The sequence below is a fragment of the Canis lupus genome, chromosome 13, assembly GCF_003254725.2.
Source record: "Canis lupus dingo isolate Sandy chromosome 13, ASM325472v2, whole genome shotgun sequence".
Classification (NCBI taxonomy): Eukaryota; Metazoa; Chordata; class Mammalia; order Carnivora; family Canidae; genus Canis; species Canis lupus.
In genome coordinates this window covers 18,594,420-18,611,079 of record NC_064255.1, presented here as the reverse complement: position 1 = coordinate 18,611,079, position 16,660 = coordinate 18,594,420, and the positions used below count along the sequence as shown (strand labels likewise).

At 40.5% G+C, this 16,660-nt stretch overlaps 1 protein-coding gene across 1 annotated transcript in view; it reads right to left on the bottom strand.

The window, feature by feature from the left end:
* Positions 1 to 1,110: 1,110 nt before the first annotated feature.
* Positions 1,111 to 16,660, bottom strand: part of MAL2 (mal, T cell differentiation protein 2) — a 24,686-nt gene continuing 9,136 nt past the window's right edge. Inside the window, exons 2-4 of the mRNA XM_025450416.3 lie at positions 11,573 to 11,743; positions 4,106 to 4,261; positions 1,111 to 3,366 (exon numbers count right to left, since the gene is read on the bottom strand). Coding sequence (XP_025306201.1) covers positions 3,295 to 3,366; positions 4,106 to 4,261; positions 11,573 to 11,743 — 399 coding nt within the window. The 3' untranslated portion in view covers positions 1,111 to 3,294. The remainder of the gene's footprint in view (positions 3,367 to 4,105; positions 4,262 to 11,572; positions 11,744 to 16,660) is intronic.

Genomic DNA, 16,660 nt, shown 5'->3' with positions numbered 1-16,660 from the left:
CTTGAAGCATAATGTTAAAGATAGAACCTTCGTGATGATGACTTAGAATTCCAGATTCTGGCACAGGCAGAGGTGGAAATTCAGAGTTTATATATAAAGATCGAATGGTGTATCTCAGACTAGAGAACCCTTCTGATGTCAGTTCCGGAGCTGACTGGGAAGCCAGGCTAATTCAGGAAAGTGCTGATATAAGGCAGTGCAGGAGACTGAAGGGCCTGCACTCCAGGCCAGAATTACTGGACAAGAGAAATAGGCAGTCAAGCTCTTCGGGGGCCTCTGTGGACCAAAGTTGCTGGATTTTCCCCTATAATGCAGGTCTGGCCTGAAATCTTACAGCCAAACTCATGAGTCCTTGGCTAGGACAAAAAAGTTCTAAAAGATGGTATCTACCACAAACAAATTATATTAAAAATTCTGCTAAAAACTTCTTTAAGGAGGAAAAGGGTTCTCATTTCCATATAAATGAAATATGTAAAATCTTGAAGAACTGAGGAATGCAAAACCATTAAGCACCTGGACTTTAGAGCCAGACTTCTGGGGGTTTCAAGTCTATTGCTAGGCACATGACCCTGCATGTCACTTATGGTCTGTGTTTTAGTTCCTTCATCTTTTTTCAAAAATTTAAATAGGCTGCATGCTCAGCATGGAGCCCACAACAGGGCTCCAACCCATGACCCTGAGATCAAGAGCAGACCTGAGACCTTGAGTCGGATGGTTAACCAACTGAGCACCCAGGTGCCCTGAGTTTCCTCATCTTTAAGAGGAGATACTGTCTACCCCTCAGAGTTGTCATGATGAGGATTAAATGAGCTAATATTTGAAAAGATGCTGAGACCCTGCCTGGCATATATTAAGCAATATAAAATGCTTTTCAATAAAACAGAGTAGAATTTAAACTTCCTTTAAAATATTACTTCCAAAGACTTACCTCTTTGACCTTCATCAAAGAAAAAAGGCTCACTGACATTTCCTGAGAGACTTTTACATAGAAATGTTTAAAGCCGAACTTTTATATATTGTGGGTCTAGAAATTCCAAATCTGTCAAGTTTATATCAAACCTTTCACTGAATTTCAAAGTGAATTGTATAAAAAATAGATGACCAAAAAAAGATTATCAAATGAATACTTTATTAGAGTCATAACACTTATAAAATAAATTTCTTTTCATCATGGAGTTACCAGATTTTAAAACCAACACTCTCATTTCTACAGCATATATAAAGAAATTCTCAAATGCCATAATTTTTGTTCAAGTGCTTTGTCACTCAATTCACAAACCCAGAACACGATTAATCTACAAATATAAGTATTCACAGTCAGATGAGTTTTAGGCTTGGTTCTTAATGATCTAGAAGCAATCCATTTACAAAAGTGCCACTAAAGCCATTTCATGAAATCATTTAATTTAATGCCACCAAGCATGGACCTGTTATACTTTGGAAACAAAAATAAAATCTCACAACTAAATCTAGCAGACTAACTTTGAATGATTCCAACTCGAATAGACTATATATCCTTATGGCACATTTATGACTTTGTAATATACAATTCATAATACAGGTTTAAGTGTGTGGTATGAAGCTAGAAAAACCAAGGAAGTCAGATATTATAGAAAAGATAGGACATGAGTATAAAATCGTAGACTGATTTTTTCTTGCCACATATTGAAACACAGTTTATATCACAAAGCAAACTCTAATAAAATTCTTCCTTCTAGGGGATTATTACATAAGTAGCATCTGATCACTGAGCATTGATCATGTTACTCATTCAGGATTGTTCTGCGTTCCATGAAATCTAATAGCACAACTTATACATGGCACTCTTATGGGACGATTCAGCCAAAAAAGCAAAGGGCTGAAGGTTTTGACTGGTCAAAGCCCTCTTTTCCCAGAGGAAGCCCTTCTGGGGTAAGAGAGAAGTATCTTGCTTTGGACAGTGTGGTGGGAGCTGGGACCTAACTCTTACTTGGTCTCCCATTCAAGCCATTTTTGGCACCTTTCCACAACCAGGGTCTCTAACAGATGCATTAAAATATTTTCCGTGCAATTCAGCCAGGGACAAGTTCTTATAATGGCTGTTGTTTTAAAACTGATTTTATACCAATGTAAAACAGCACAGATGTTGGGACCATTATCAAAACACGTAAAAAGCTACAGCTTTAAGTTTTATTTAATACTATATCCAAATTTAACTCAGGAAGTGATGTTAAATAATTAGAAGTTACAGGTTAACTCTTCTATTTGGTAAAGCCTCACATATCCACACATAATTATTCATATGTTCATGCACAGGACAAACAGCTGTATTCTGAAGCATAAATAAATCCAAAGTAAGACTAAGTAGCTAGATACCAGTTCCAGTAGTGGTGAATGGTTTCTCAGGGAATCTCATTTTAAGGATGCCAGATGAGAGGTTTGCTTAGTTGTTAAGAGACCCTTAGTTTGATTAAGCAACTAGGATTTACTTCATAAATTACATTTCCTGTACCCAAGACTCTGCTTGAATTCGTCTGAAAAACTATCCACCACTTTAAGGGTAAGTACTTGACCATTAACACAAAGGCAATGTGATTATTGCATAATGAGGCTAAATATTATGTTTTATACCTTTCAGGATCAGTTCAATAAAATACATAACATATAACTAAGGTTTTATACCAGAAGTTGGCAAACTATAATCTACAGCCCACAGGCCAAATCCAGCCTGCTTCCTGTCTTTGTGAATAAAGTTTTATTGGGACACAGGCACATTCATTTGTGTATGGCCTATGACTGCTTTCACAAAATAACAGCAGATTTGAATTGTTGCAACAGAGACTGTATGGCCCACAAAGCCTAAAATATTTACCAACTGGACCTTTATAGAAAAAGGGTGCCAATCTCTGTCTTATATTAAAAGACAGAGTGCAGTGGGAAGGCTATTTAAAACGTGGTTTCTTTCTTTGTTTTTTAAGGAAATTTTAGTTACCTATTAAAATTAAGGTTTAGGTGACTCTAAACAAAAGAAATACCCCTTTTTTATGAGAAATATCTGTATATTTTATGGATATAAAGAAAATCTTCTTTAAAAAAGAGACAAATGTAAAATTAAAGGCCATTTCTCTGTTTAACATCATAATACAATTAAAATACCATCCATGAAATGAACCAAAACTTGTACTTTGATTCTCTCTGTATACTAAACAAATTACTTTTGGAATGTTGTTCTATCTGGACAAAATGGCATCTATTTGATCAGACACATAAAGTAGACAAATGAAACTAACACAGGCCGTTAGTTTCTAAGGAGTGTTACGGTCGCCATCTTCGTAAAGCCAGACCCAAACTGCAACCATAACAAGCTGTTGTCACAAAGGCAAAAATCTAAGAAAAAAGGAACAAAAGCTCACATCAGATATATACCACCAACTTTAAGAAAACACTCATCCTAAGGAACAACTATCTGAATACCTATCAACCTACCTAAAGGTACTTCATCATTTATGAAAATGGTTTATATTCATCTTTTTTGATGATTTGTACTACTGTTTTACCCCCTTGCATCATTAACCCTTCTTTTAAACATTCTGGCCTCTAATAATTTTCTCATTTGTGGATAGCCTTAGATTGAACACTTGTTCACATGCTGGACTCACTTATTAAATATTTATGAAACCCCCAACACAATATTCAAAAATTCATTATGAGGTGTCTATTCATACAGTGATTTCATAGCCAAGAAAAGTGCAACTATCAGAACTTGAGGATGTATCAAATCCTTCCTGGGACAATGGGAAGCAACTTCAGAAGAAAACCTGCAGAAATGAATCAACAGATTGGCATGGGAGATAGTCCTGAAATCTGCACTCAACCCTGAATTTCTGTCCTTACTTTTTGACAAAGATTTCTTAAGCATCGACTGTGTGTACATCAGGACAAGGGTTCTTGTCCACAATAGGAGGGGTCAGAGCAGGACTTAGCTCCTCAGGTTTGTCTACAGAAAAATAGCTAGTATATATATAATGCTAATGGCTATTATTAGAGAAAATGATTGCTGCCCCTAGAGTTTCTAGGAGACCCGGGGAGGGGGCTGTGCTGGTACCCTGGACTCATCGACACTCACTGTGGCTGCTACGTTTATGTTATACTGGTTATCGCTCAAGAGCGGCTGCACCACCATGGTCGTATTGCAATGAAGATCATGCAGGGATGTGGCTGCTGCTTCCAGTAGAAAGGCTCCAAAGTAGAATACAAACACTGTAAAATGGTACACAAAATCCTGAAAGAGGAGGGGGAAAAAGACACCTACAATTAAAAGTATACTTTTTTTTTTTCTGTTCCTTATTTCAGCTCATGAGGTTTAAATTCAGGAAGGTTAGAACTTTTAATCAAACAATCTTTAACCATATTTACCATTTATTCTGGCTCCTGAGCCATGTCAAGCTATTCGAATCCAAATGAAAACCAACCAACGATCTGCTATAGTCGGCTGCTTGGCAAAACTGACATACTGAATTTTATAATAAAATATATAATTTTACAACCTTGTTATAGTTATTTGATAATAATTATAGTATTACAGTATATCATATAGCTATACGATAATATACATACACACATTTTATAATTAGGCCTTTTATTTCTGAGCAATTTTATTTTCATCCATAGACTATCACCCCATACACTGAAAAATGCAGGAGACCTATGACATCATAGAATTCAGTAACATATCTCCTGATATTCCAGAAACACAAATTATATATCATATACTTTGACAAAATGTATAGGAACTCTCAAAAGTCAATTGTCATAAGGTGATTTCATATGTTGCTGGCATTGTGAGGCATAACTCTACTGGATTTCACATTGTCTTACATGAACAGATGTCTATCAACACGTCGCTGTGTGTATATTTGTCAACAGCTGCCAGATACCCGGTACATTACATCCATTATCATTTATCCTTACAACCACCATTTATTATTCCTATTTTACAAACAAGTGACTTCTTTCTTTCTTTATTCTTTCTCTCTCTCTTTCTTTTCTTTTCTTTCTTTCTTTCTTTCTTTCTTCATTCATTCATTCATTCATTCATTCATTCATTCATTCAATGACTGTTTTAAAGCTATATAAACATAACCTTTTGAAAGAACTCAAACCCACATAGGGCTGATTCCAAAGTCCGCTTTCTTTCCTCTATCAAACTGTTTGTTATTGATACGGCAACATTACAGAGAAAGAACAGCACGCTGCTTTTGTAAAGGCCCGTTCAGCAAAACTGTCCATAGGAATTATTCTTACTCTGCCTAGAATAGTAAGGAAAAGTTAACTCACCAGGAGTGGGAATTCCAAAGGTAAATACTAAAAATACGTTGTACTTAACATTTCTAACTTATAAAAGCTGACTCACCAATATGAATCAAAAGATTTAAGAACAATGTCACGCACTGATCACGTGTCTAATCTATAGCAGAAATGCTTAAACACGTGTAGCTATGCAACAAACGTTAATTGATGAAGGTCAAAGTCCAAATGTTATGACTTTTAGGAATTACAAGTAACACACCTGGATCTCAATTAGTAATAAAGATTGAAAGAAAAATATATTTAAGATCATTAGACTGAGGTGGACTCTCGAAAGTGGCTCACGTTACCTTAGAAAGGGCAGGAAAAGTCTGATGACATGGCCTGCAACTCTTGGTATAATGAGGTCCTCACCTTCTTCACCAGCCTTGGCTCATGCCACCTTCCCATCCCTCTGAGCATCAGCCACTTCAACCTTATTTTGGTGCCAGGAAATACTCTATACCTCAAGGCTGATGTTCCTTATACGCAGTATGGTGTGGCTGGAAAGACTCTTCCCACAACCAATTATCACTTGCCCCTCCCCCCACCCACCACCAACTTTCTATTCCTGCTAATTTTGACTTCTTCCTCCTTTTCAGTAGTATTGGAACTGATCCATGGTGAAGGCTTCCCTATCCAATCCTTTTCCTTCATCTTTTATGGGTGTTGTCATCCAATAAACTTCTTATATTCCTAACTCTGTTTGACTTGGGCCATGCTACCCATCTGTCCATATTATCCTAGGGCCACATGTATCCTAAAGTGTTGGTGTAAAAGAATTGAATTCATGGCAATACTGGTGAGAGAAAATCATTATGCAGGCTCCTGGACTTCTAGAGTCAGGCAGGCAACCTGAAGTGGAAACTTACAGGTCTTTGTAAAACAGCTCCTGGGCCTTGTAGCATCCGTAATTATGTACTGCACACATTCCCCTTTAAGAAAGAACCTGGCATTCAGCTGTGAGGAGTCTACTTAGCTGATGACTTTGGCTTCAGTGGGTTGGGGATCTACTGCTATGTTTGAACCAAGGCAACATTCCTCCTGGCAGTCTCCAGCTACTAATGGTACAGTGGGGATACTGGTGCCTGGCCACTTTTAGCTACTATAAGACTCTTAAGGCAAAGACTGTGCTCTTGAGCTTATCGTTAATTTGGCCAAGACTGTCAATCTGCATCCCACACTAAGACTTTTCTGTTTTACCCTATTTCCTTCCCTATTTCTTTTACGGGTATTATCTCTTCTCTTCTCCCTCAAAAAAAAATCTCTTGCACTTTTTTATTTTCTTTTCTTTTTTAGAGAGAAAGAGCATGAGCAGGGGGGAGGGGCAGAGGGAAAGGGAGAGAATCTTAAGCACACTCTAAGTTCAGCATGAAGCCCGACTTAGGGCTCGATCTCATGACCCTGAGATCCTGACCTGAGTTGAAATCAAGAGTCAGATGCTTAACTGTCTGAGCTACCCAGGCATCTGAAAACCTCTTGAACTTTTAAATTCATCTTACAGTCTGTTTCCCAGTGGACCTGAAATGACAAATATGCTCTTCTAGTACCCTGAACACTCCCTGCTTGACCATTAACATCATTTTGATTAATGCATCAATTGTGTAATTATTTTTTTTAAGATTTTATGTATTTATTTGAAAGAGAGAGAGAAGATGAGTGGAGAGGGAGGGCAGAGGGAAATGGAGAGGGAGAAGCAGACTCTTGCGGAGCAGGGAGCCTGACATGGAGCTCCATCCCAAGATCATGACCTGAGCTGAAGGCAGACACTTAACCGGCTGAGCCACCCAGGCGCCTCTGTGTCATTATTTCTTTACTGACACTGTCTACTACAACAAACTCTTTGAGAGCCACTACAAGCCTGTCTTGTTTACTACTGTATTTCTAGGGCCTACTATAGCACCAGGTATGTATTAGGTGCTCAGTCCAGATTTCCCACCACCAGAAAGCCACACCCATGTTTATATTTGGCCATCCTGGACATTTTATTCCAATGTCTGCTACATGGGGAATGTGTGTGAGAAGGGCTTCCACAAATTTTTGCTCATCATTTTGGACAGCACAGGTTGTTCATCCAAAACCAGTGGTTCTCAAAGGTAAGCATGCCTCAGAATCATCTGAAAAGCTTGTTACAACACAGACTACCTGTGTCCCACCTTCTGAGTCTCTAACTCAGTGTGTCTGAGTGGGACCTGAAAATCTGCATGTGTAACAAGCTGCCAGGTGATGTGGCTGCCGCAGGTCAGGGACCCCCCTTTGTGAACCACCTGTCCTAAGTCCTTGGCACTTCCCCATCAGCAGATGGCCCCATCCCCTTTCTGAGTCTCATTTGTATACCCTTGCTCTTCTGCCAAACTTCCTAATATTCACACAGCCCAGTGCTCCCCTCTCTTGTCTTCACTTTTTGCTCTGGTAAACAATCTTAAGCATAGCTCGATTTTTTTTTCAGCAACAAATGACTATCCCCCATATTCATATCTTAAGCCCATGTTTTACTCTTCAGGTCAGATTTTCACTAACTAGTTTTAAAATAAAAGCTATGCTGTAAATAGGGGGATCCTGGTTTCCCCGATGGCAGCATGAAAAAGGGACAATGGCCACACCAAGTTTTAGCTTTCTCAACAATGAGAACAATAATAGGAATTGTCATAAAGATCAAATAAGTAAATGAATGTCAGGACAGAAAACATAGCTCGGGACATTCACAGTATTAAGTGAAGTCCGAATAGGCAAATGTATGCCACTTACTTTGGGGGAAGAAAGTGAAGTATGTTTAATTGTACAGGATTTTTTTTTGTAGCTCTCATTTTTCTAAAATATATCTTTCCTTCACATCCCACCTCTCCAAAAATGGAAAATAACTATGGTATCTCTTACTTAAAGTTAGGCAAAATGGTATTTCCTCTCTACAAAAAAACAACAAAAACAAAAAACCAAAAAAACCACCTCAAAATCAAAACCTGCTTCTTTCCTGAAATTAGAATAGGGCAAGTTTTTAATATTTCAGATATGTTATTATATATATTACATATTATATTTTTAATTCTTCACTTACACCAAAGCTAGAAAGCCTTGGGGAAAAAAAACTGAAGACATTTACCACTACAAATGCTAATTCAACCCCATAATCAACAAAAGCTCGAAGCTATGAATATTTTAGTTAATATCTCACAACAAATACTTTTAGAAATAAATTCTTTTTTTTAAAGATCTTATTTATTTATTTGACAGAGAGAGCATGCATGAGCATGGGGAAGGGCGAAGGGAGAGGGAGAAGCAGGTTCCCTGCTAAGCAAAGAGCCCAATGCAGGGCTCGATCCCAGGGTCCTGGGATCATGACCTGAGCTGAAGGCAAGATGCTCAACAGACTGAGCCACCTAGGCACCCCAGAAAATAAATGCATTCTTTCTTCCTTTATGCAATGCATACAGGTAACATTAAACTGTTATCACAAGGGGAAACAATTATTTTTTGAGTGGTTAATGTCTAACAATTCCAGAATGCAGCAATTAAAAATGGTCACCATCTGTGGTCAATTCCACAATATGCATGGCTAAAAAATTTTCCTCACTGAGAGTACCCAAGATATATTTCAAAATCTACCAAAAGCAACTAAGTGATCAGAAATGACCAATCATGTGGAAAAAATCTCAGAAGGGGAGAAAGAAAGGAGCCCTTTCAAATATGGCAAGTGTTTAAGTCAACTCCATGAGAGCATAAGTTGGCCCTCTGAAAATGTGCCCCCCAAAGGAGAAAAAATGAGTGGGAAATATCAGAAAGGGAGACAGAACATGAAAGACTCCTAACTCTGGGAAACAAACTAGGGGTGGTGGAAGGGGAGGTGGGCGGGAGGTGGGGGTGACTGGGTGATGGGCACTGAGGTGGGCACTTGACGGGATGAGCACTGGGTGTTATTCTATATGTTGAACACCAATAAAAAATACATTTATTAAAATAAATAAATAAAATGAAAGTGTGCCCCCCATGACAAGGCTATGCAGGGAACACCACTCACTTGCTGTGTGCTGTGTTGCTACCACCGCTTTCTCCCTCAGTAACAGTGGACTATCCCAGCTAAAGAACCACAGGATAAACTCTGCTGGTGACCTCTGCAACAGACAGGTAGGTCTTTCCAATTCTGGTTGCCCCTTTCATAAAGTGGTTTAATTAAAAAAAAAAGCACACTCTTATATTTTATTGTCGGAACACCAAGTATAACATTACACATGGAAGAGGGAGACCACATATTTAGGAAACCTAATAAACTTATGAGGATATTAATGATGTACTCAATATCAAAAATTAGACTCAATATAAACAAAAGGAAGAAAGATGGTATGAACATATGTCTAATAAAACCAGGAGGGATGTTGGAAAAATATTTAAACATTGGTATAGTATGTGCATCAACCATTAGAAGGAATGCTGGGCAGTGCAAGGGCCCCAGAGACTTAGTACTTTGCCAGGTACTAACCCTTTAGTTGCTAGGCTACTAAGAAGTCCAGGGAAGTCCCAGAGGAAGACCAAGGGTGGCAGGGAGCATAGCACTTGGGAAGAGGTAGTAGGTTAGGGCAATGACTATGTATTAACCAGAACTAAAGGCTATACTGGTACATGCTGGGCAAATACCATCTTTGAACTTAATATTTACAGAGCTTGGTGGTGCTTACCAACAACATTAGGTATTGATTGATTCATTCATATATGATTATGGGAAAGCCAAGCACTTAGAAAGAGGAGATTAAGCAATCCATCTGTAACTTAAATAGAGATTTCTGATCTTCCTCACTTGACTAATTACTAGAAACATTTTCTCATCATTTATGAGAAAGCAAGGCAAAAATGTGGGAACACACTGCATCAGGAACCTAAGAAACAGAACTTCCTCTGTGTGTGTGTGTGTGTGTGTGTGTGTGTGTGTATGGAAATAATTTTTTGCCTTAAGTTTTTATTTAAATTCCAGTTAGTTAACATACAGTGTAATATTAGTTTTAGGTGTACAATTTAGTGACTCAACAGAATGACTTTCAACATTTCAAACTGCAAGCCTTGGTATACTTACAGAATTATGATGATTATTGACCATCTACTATAATCAGATACACAGCTGATAAGTACTTTAGAATACATTAATTCCATTATTCCTTAACAGCATTTAATGAGGCAGGAACTATAATTACCATTTTACAGAGGAAAAAATCGGAAGTCATAGAGGTTCAATACTTTGGCCAAGGCTACACAGTTATTAAGCAAACCAGACCTAACTTCAAAGCCTGTGCAAGATGATAGCCCTTACACCATACTTCCTCCTTTACACTAACCATCTGCCCCTAGGCTGGTTTAATGGGCAGCCACATCTACTCGACTGCACTGCTGATAACATTCGGGATGATGGTTCTCTTTACACTCTGTAACTAAGAACAGTTTTTAATAAGCCTAACATCCATCCTAAAGCTGGTGAATATAATGTTACCATACCTGAAAATAACTAAATAAGCCTGACGAAAGGCCTGATCTAAGTTTCTAACCACCAAACTGACTGAAACCTAGGTGAGGTGCTTCATGAATTTCATTAAAGCTTTGTCTACCACAGATTGGAATTTCAGCTCCACTGGCCATTTTGAAATAGTCTCAGAGATTGAATAAGCATAAGCATGAAAGAGGCCCCCTATATGATATGGGAAAAGGGAAGTAAGATGACCCAATTTAATGGTGTCATAATTTTTAAAATTATGTTGATTATAAATTTACTTTTTAAAATTACCAATTCTTATTGATTTAGGACAGGAATTAAAAATAAACTATCCCCTTTTCTAAGTATTTAGAGAGTAGAATATATAGCTGCTTGTTTTCTGAAAAGAATGTATGTATTTAATATCTAAAGCAGAAATCAATGGAAAATTTCAAGATACCTGTCCCAGCATCCATCTCCCAAAGGCACCTCTTCAATGGTTCAATAACTGTAATGCAATTCATTTGTTGCATGAAATTAAAGAGTCTTTGAGTAAAGGTCATCTAACTCATCAAGGAGTAACAGAAAAATGGCTCGGCTCTATTGACAGCAATTACATAAACTGGGATCCTGCTGTCCAGCAAGCAGCTGCACGGCAGCACAGCGGACCAGCAGTCAGACCTTTTCTCTCTCACTGGAGGCAACAGATAGAACAGGGGATCAGGCATTTCAGGACAGAGGAAGATATTTATACGTTTCTTGCATTTTCCTGAAATAGACTTAAAAATCCCTTACCAGGAAGTTCCAGTTGGCATCAATCTGAGTCACCATGCCAGAGAGGAACACGCCCAGGAAAAGGAGGGAAAAGATGAAAGCTGTCACGGACACGAACATGACCCATCCTTGTAGCAGAGGTAGAGGAACGTTGGAGGAGGCGACCAAAATCCAGACGAGTCCCCCAAACAGCTGAGGGAAGGAAGAAAGATGTCACATGTGTGGGCAGTAACTGAACATGCTCGCACCCCTGGTTTCTCCCCAGACCCCTGCACATGTCCCGGCCACCCCATTCACTTTCCTCTCTCCTGATGTAGGCCACCGGCTTCCCTCAGGGGCAAGACCAGTGCTTTCTCTCTCGGGTGACCCAGTCCACACTTGTCTCTGCACCTGCTTTTGTGTTGGACTCATCCTCAGCCCATGAACAGACACAGAATTCTTTCATTACCTAAAAATAGTTTCCTCTGACCCCTGTTGCCTAACAATTTCCTTTTCAGTCAATCATTTATACAAATTCAGCTTTGCTTGGTCCCTGCCTCCTACCTTGAGCTCTGACTCAAACCACTGGCTTCTGCTCTCACCATGTCTCAGAGAGTTTATCAGCAAAGATCAGTCATAACTTTCTAACTTGTCACTTCTAATGGCCATGTGCCCGTCCTTATCACGGCCTATTTGTACATGTGGGATTATTACCTCTCTGTAGAATAACAGCCGCAGCTGCTGTACATGGTAGTAAACAAAACCTACCCGATTTATTGATACTCTTCTATGTGCTGAGCATGGGAATAGGTACTTTGAATATTCACAGATCTAATACCCAGTAAACACCTACTGCCTGTCAGGCACTGTTCCAGGTCCTGGGAATAAGGTGGTAAACAAGCTATACTTGGTCCCTGCCACCAGAGAATTCAGTCACTTATAGGAAAGAGACATTTTTTTAAGTTTTATTTTTTAAAAAGATTTATTTATTTATTTATTTATTTATTTATTTATTTATTTATTTACCACTTATTTGGAGAGAGTAAGTCGGGGGCAGGGGCAGGGGCAGAGGGAGACAGAGAAACTCAAGCAGGCTCCGTACCGAGTGCGGAGCCCAGGGCGGTGCTCCATCTCAGGACCCTGGGATGATGACCTGAGCCGAAATCAGATGCTCAACCAACTGAGCCACCCAGGTGCCCCAGGAAATGGACAATTAAGCAAGTGAGTAAAATGCTGCTTCACACATGTCACCATTGGGGAGATTCTGGGCACCGCAGGCTCACAGATTGAGGGCTCTAAAATCCAGAGCTGAAAGCTCGGGAAACACTCCTTGGAGGCAGCCACCCAAGGGACAAAGCTGGAGAGTATAGCAGCCCAAGGAGAAGGTAGTTCCGGGGGCAGGAGGGGAGCCCTGAGGTGATCTCGTAGAGCTGAGGGCAGAGTTCAGCACAGCGGGAGCAGGAGCGGCAGGTGCCATGCGGGGGATGCCGGAGGTGAGAGCTGGATGCTGAGCTCAAGGGTCCTGCAGATCCACCCACGGAGGCGAACTTCTCCCAAGGCCGGTGGGAGGCCACAGGACCCCTGAGCAGGAATTGGCGTGATTCAATTCATATTCGGAAGCTTCTCTCTGGCTGCAGGGCCACAGGGCTAGAGAAGAGAGGATGTGGGCCTGAGGGACAATGGAGGAGACTGCGACAGCCACAGGGCACAGCCCAGATTCAGGCAGGCAGCACAGAGGGGAATGAGCAGATTAGACAGAAATGAGAGGTGGACGTGGTGGCAGGAGGTGACTGATCAGATCAGCAAAAGAACAGATAAGGAAGAAACCCAGGTTCCTGGCTCAGGCAACTAGGAGTGAGGGAGAGATCACAGGAGGACAAATGATTACGGGGTAGAGATGGTCAGTTTTATGAACCTATCCACAGCAGCCTCCTCTAAGCTACCACTAAAGCGATACAGGCTACACATCCTTTGCATGGCATCCCAGGTCCCTTATGCTCTAACCTGTCTTTTGCCACTAAGCCTCCCACATTTTACATTCAAGAAAAAAAAAATCCATAGTCCAAAGACAAAACGCTTTCACATCTGAGAGGCCTGACATATGCTGGCCCAGAATGTCATTCCTTCCCCATGTGTATTTGAGAAACTGCTGTTCATAGCTCATCTTGAAGAGTACATCACCCCAAAAGTCTTTCCTGAGTTCCACTCCATGCTTAGGTACCTCATCTCCTGGGCAAGCTCCCTATATGGATATTTTACACTAATGAGAAATACTGTAACTGGATGTCCTGGCTTCCCGTCCAACTGCACTATGAGACCTTCTTGGCAGCCAGCTGCCTGACAGGCCTCTGCATGCCAAGCCATTTGTCCATCGACATAATGATCCCTTCCTATCAGTCAGGCACTACCCTAGATTGGTGATCCAAAAGCCTAGGCAAGTGGAAATCAATCCCCCTTCCCAATCACACGCAGACACACACACACACACACACACACACACACACACAGAGGTCATATCATAGAAACATATCCATCTGGCATGCGGGAGGCCCTCTAATATTTGTTTAGTAAATAAACTCCAAGTTTCCAAGAACAGCTGGAACTCTACATATTAAAAACCAATAATTATGTGTGTCTTGCCTCTTAAGTATCTAGATAATATCCAAACTGCAAATTGCACAAATCACTAAAAGTTAAAGTTGCAAGTTTTAATTCAAGTTTCTAAACAAGGGCCCAGTCATACAATTCATTGCCATTTTGAAAAACATTTTCAAAAGCATAATAAATTATCACTTGAGTATGATAACGATAGCACCAATCTAATAAATTTATAATTGTGGTTGCTGAGGTCCTAATTTCAAATAAAAAAAATTAACAACACAGAAAGTTTTGTGAAATAAGTCTAAGTCATGGAATATTAATGCACACTTAAAAATTTAACCAGAACCTTATTGTAGCTATGAAGGAAATAATGTTCCCGGTAAAAAGATGCTCTACTCTTTCATACTATTTACTAAATATTTGAAGGTGATAAGATCTTCAAATCTTTCCTTTCTTTCTCACCATTATCTTCCTGGTAACCTTTTCTTACTCACCCACTACAAATAATTTATACTAACTACTCCAAAGGCTATTTAAGAAATATATGCTGCTATTAAATATCTATTAATTAAAGAGCCACCTATTGAGAATTGAGGTGCAAGTACACAGGGTAATAGAGATCAACTGGCCATGTTTATTAGGGGCAAGCTGACTGAGATAGAAAAGCATAATTATATGATATAAGGATTATGATAAATTGACCCTCTGAAGAAGAGTTATATGATCCCCTCGAATTAAGGAGAACATTTAATAAGCCCCGACTGGACCTCAAACTGGTTGGCCTCAAATCTATTGCCAGGCACTGTAGAAGAATACTCAAGAGAAAAAAAGAAAAAAAAAAAAAAAGGCGAGGTTCTGTCTCCAGGAGCTCTAGATTAGGGAGAAATAGACACCATCAAATCTGATTCAGGAGCAGATTGTGGTGAGTGCTATAAAAAGAGCTCCACACAGTGTGCTCCAAGAGGCTGGGAGTGGAGAGAAGAAATATAATGGGAGGCATCGAGAGAGGGAGGCGAGGGAGGCGAGGGAGGGGAGGGAGGTGAGGGAGGCAGGGGAGGCAGGTTTTCAAGCAGGCTTTCAAGGCAGACCAGGGCTCTGACAGCAGATGCTGATGTGAAACAGTATAAATGAACCATTCTTGTCATACTCAAAATTACAGCCCTTCCAACACCTCAAAACCTTGGAAAGGAAACAAAATGCTTATATGAAAAGAACAGATTCCCTTCCTCATCTGTGGTGTGTGTGTGTTGCGTGGGAAGGGGGCAGGCAGGGGAGGAAGGCGTAGGAGTGCCCCACCCCACCCCAATCCCTGGCTCCCTGAGTCTGTGAAATCCAGACCGGAGTCCAGCTCAGCAGGGCAGCTTTGGTAGATACAGGAGGGTCAGAGAACAGAAGCAAGGCCCGCCTTCCTCACTGCAAGACTGTCACCTTGGTGTACAGGCCACTGGGGCTTTGACACAGTTCTTTCTTCCTTGCTTCTGGATTTGCCTTGGCCAAAGCCTACCTTTTCTCCCTGAGCTTCCCAACCTGGCTCCAACTTTAGAAACTGATCTTTTGGTTAAGTGTCTACCTTCGGCATCAGTCATGATCTCAGGGTCCTGGGATTGAGCAGGAGCTGGAGGTGGACTCCCTGCTCAGTGGGGAGCCTGCTTCTCCCTCTCCCTCCGCCCCTCCCCCGCTTATGCTCTCACTCACTCTGTCAAACAAGTAAATTTAAAAAAAAAACTGATCTTTTAATAACACTTCATTAAGTTCTCCTTAACGGTCATATATTTATTTCATCTAATTCTTGGCATTACTAAGCTGAGGGCATTTACCAGCCATACTTAATTATTAGCATCCCAGTTTAGCGCAGGTGACTCTGGAGGGAGCCTTGTTTTTGGGTGAAAAGCGGAGCATAAACATGGTTAAAATCTGAGAGAGAACAGTTGATAAAGTATCGTAGCAACTGCACAGTACACACACTGTGAAAGAGAGTGGAATGCCATGTCTGCCCACGTTTTCTCCTCTTGGCTCTGACTCCACATTCTGACCTCTTGTCTATCACTGCCTTCCATCACCCTCTAGTGTCCTAAAAGGCCCAATAATTACATATAAAACTCCCCAATGTATCACATTTTGACATTTCTTTCAGGAACTGGTAAGTTGGGGCTTAGGACTCCAAGCCTCAAGCTCTAACAAAAAGATGACCAGACTTCCAGGTATGGTGCAAAGGCAAACACTCCCTAGGCATAGGTATCAGCCTTCCGTGGTGACTCAGTTCCCCCTTAGCCTCTGAGCTCAGATTCAGGTGATGTACCTGAGAGACACCGCGAGCGCTCAACTATGTGCCGAGCTGCAGTTATTTAATTGCTACCCATTCCTAAAACCACACATCTCCTCTGTGGCTTACCATATGTTTATCGCTTTCATTTGGCTTCTGCGGCCCACAAGGGTGTGACTTGATTGAAGCCTTCCCATAAGAAAGCCGTGGAAGTTTTCATCTACATGTCACACTGCACCGAACCTTCCAAGTTGGACTTGAAATGT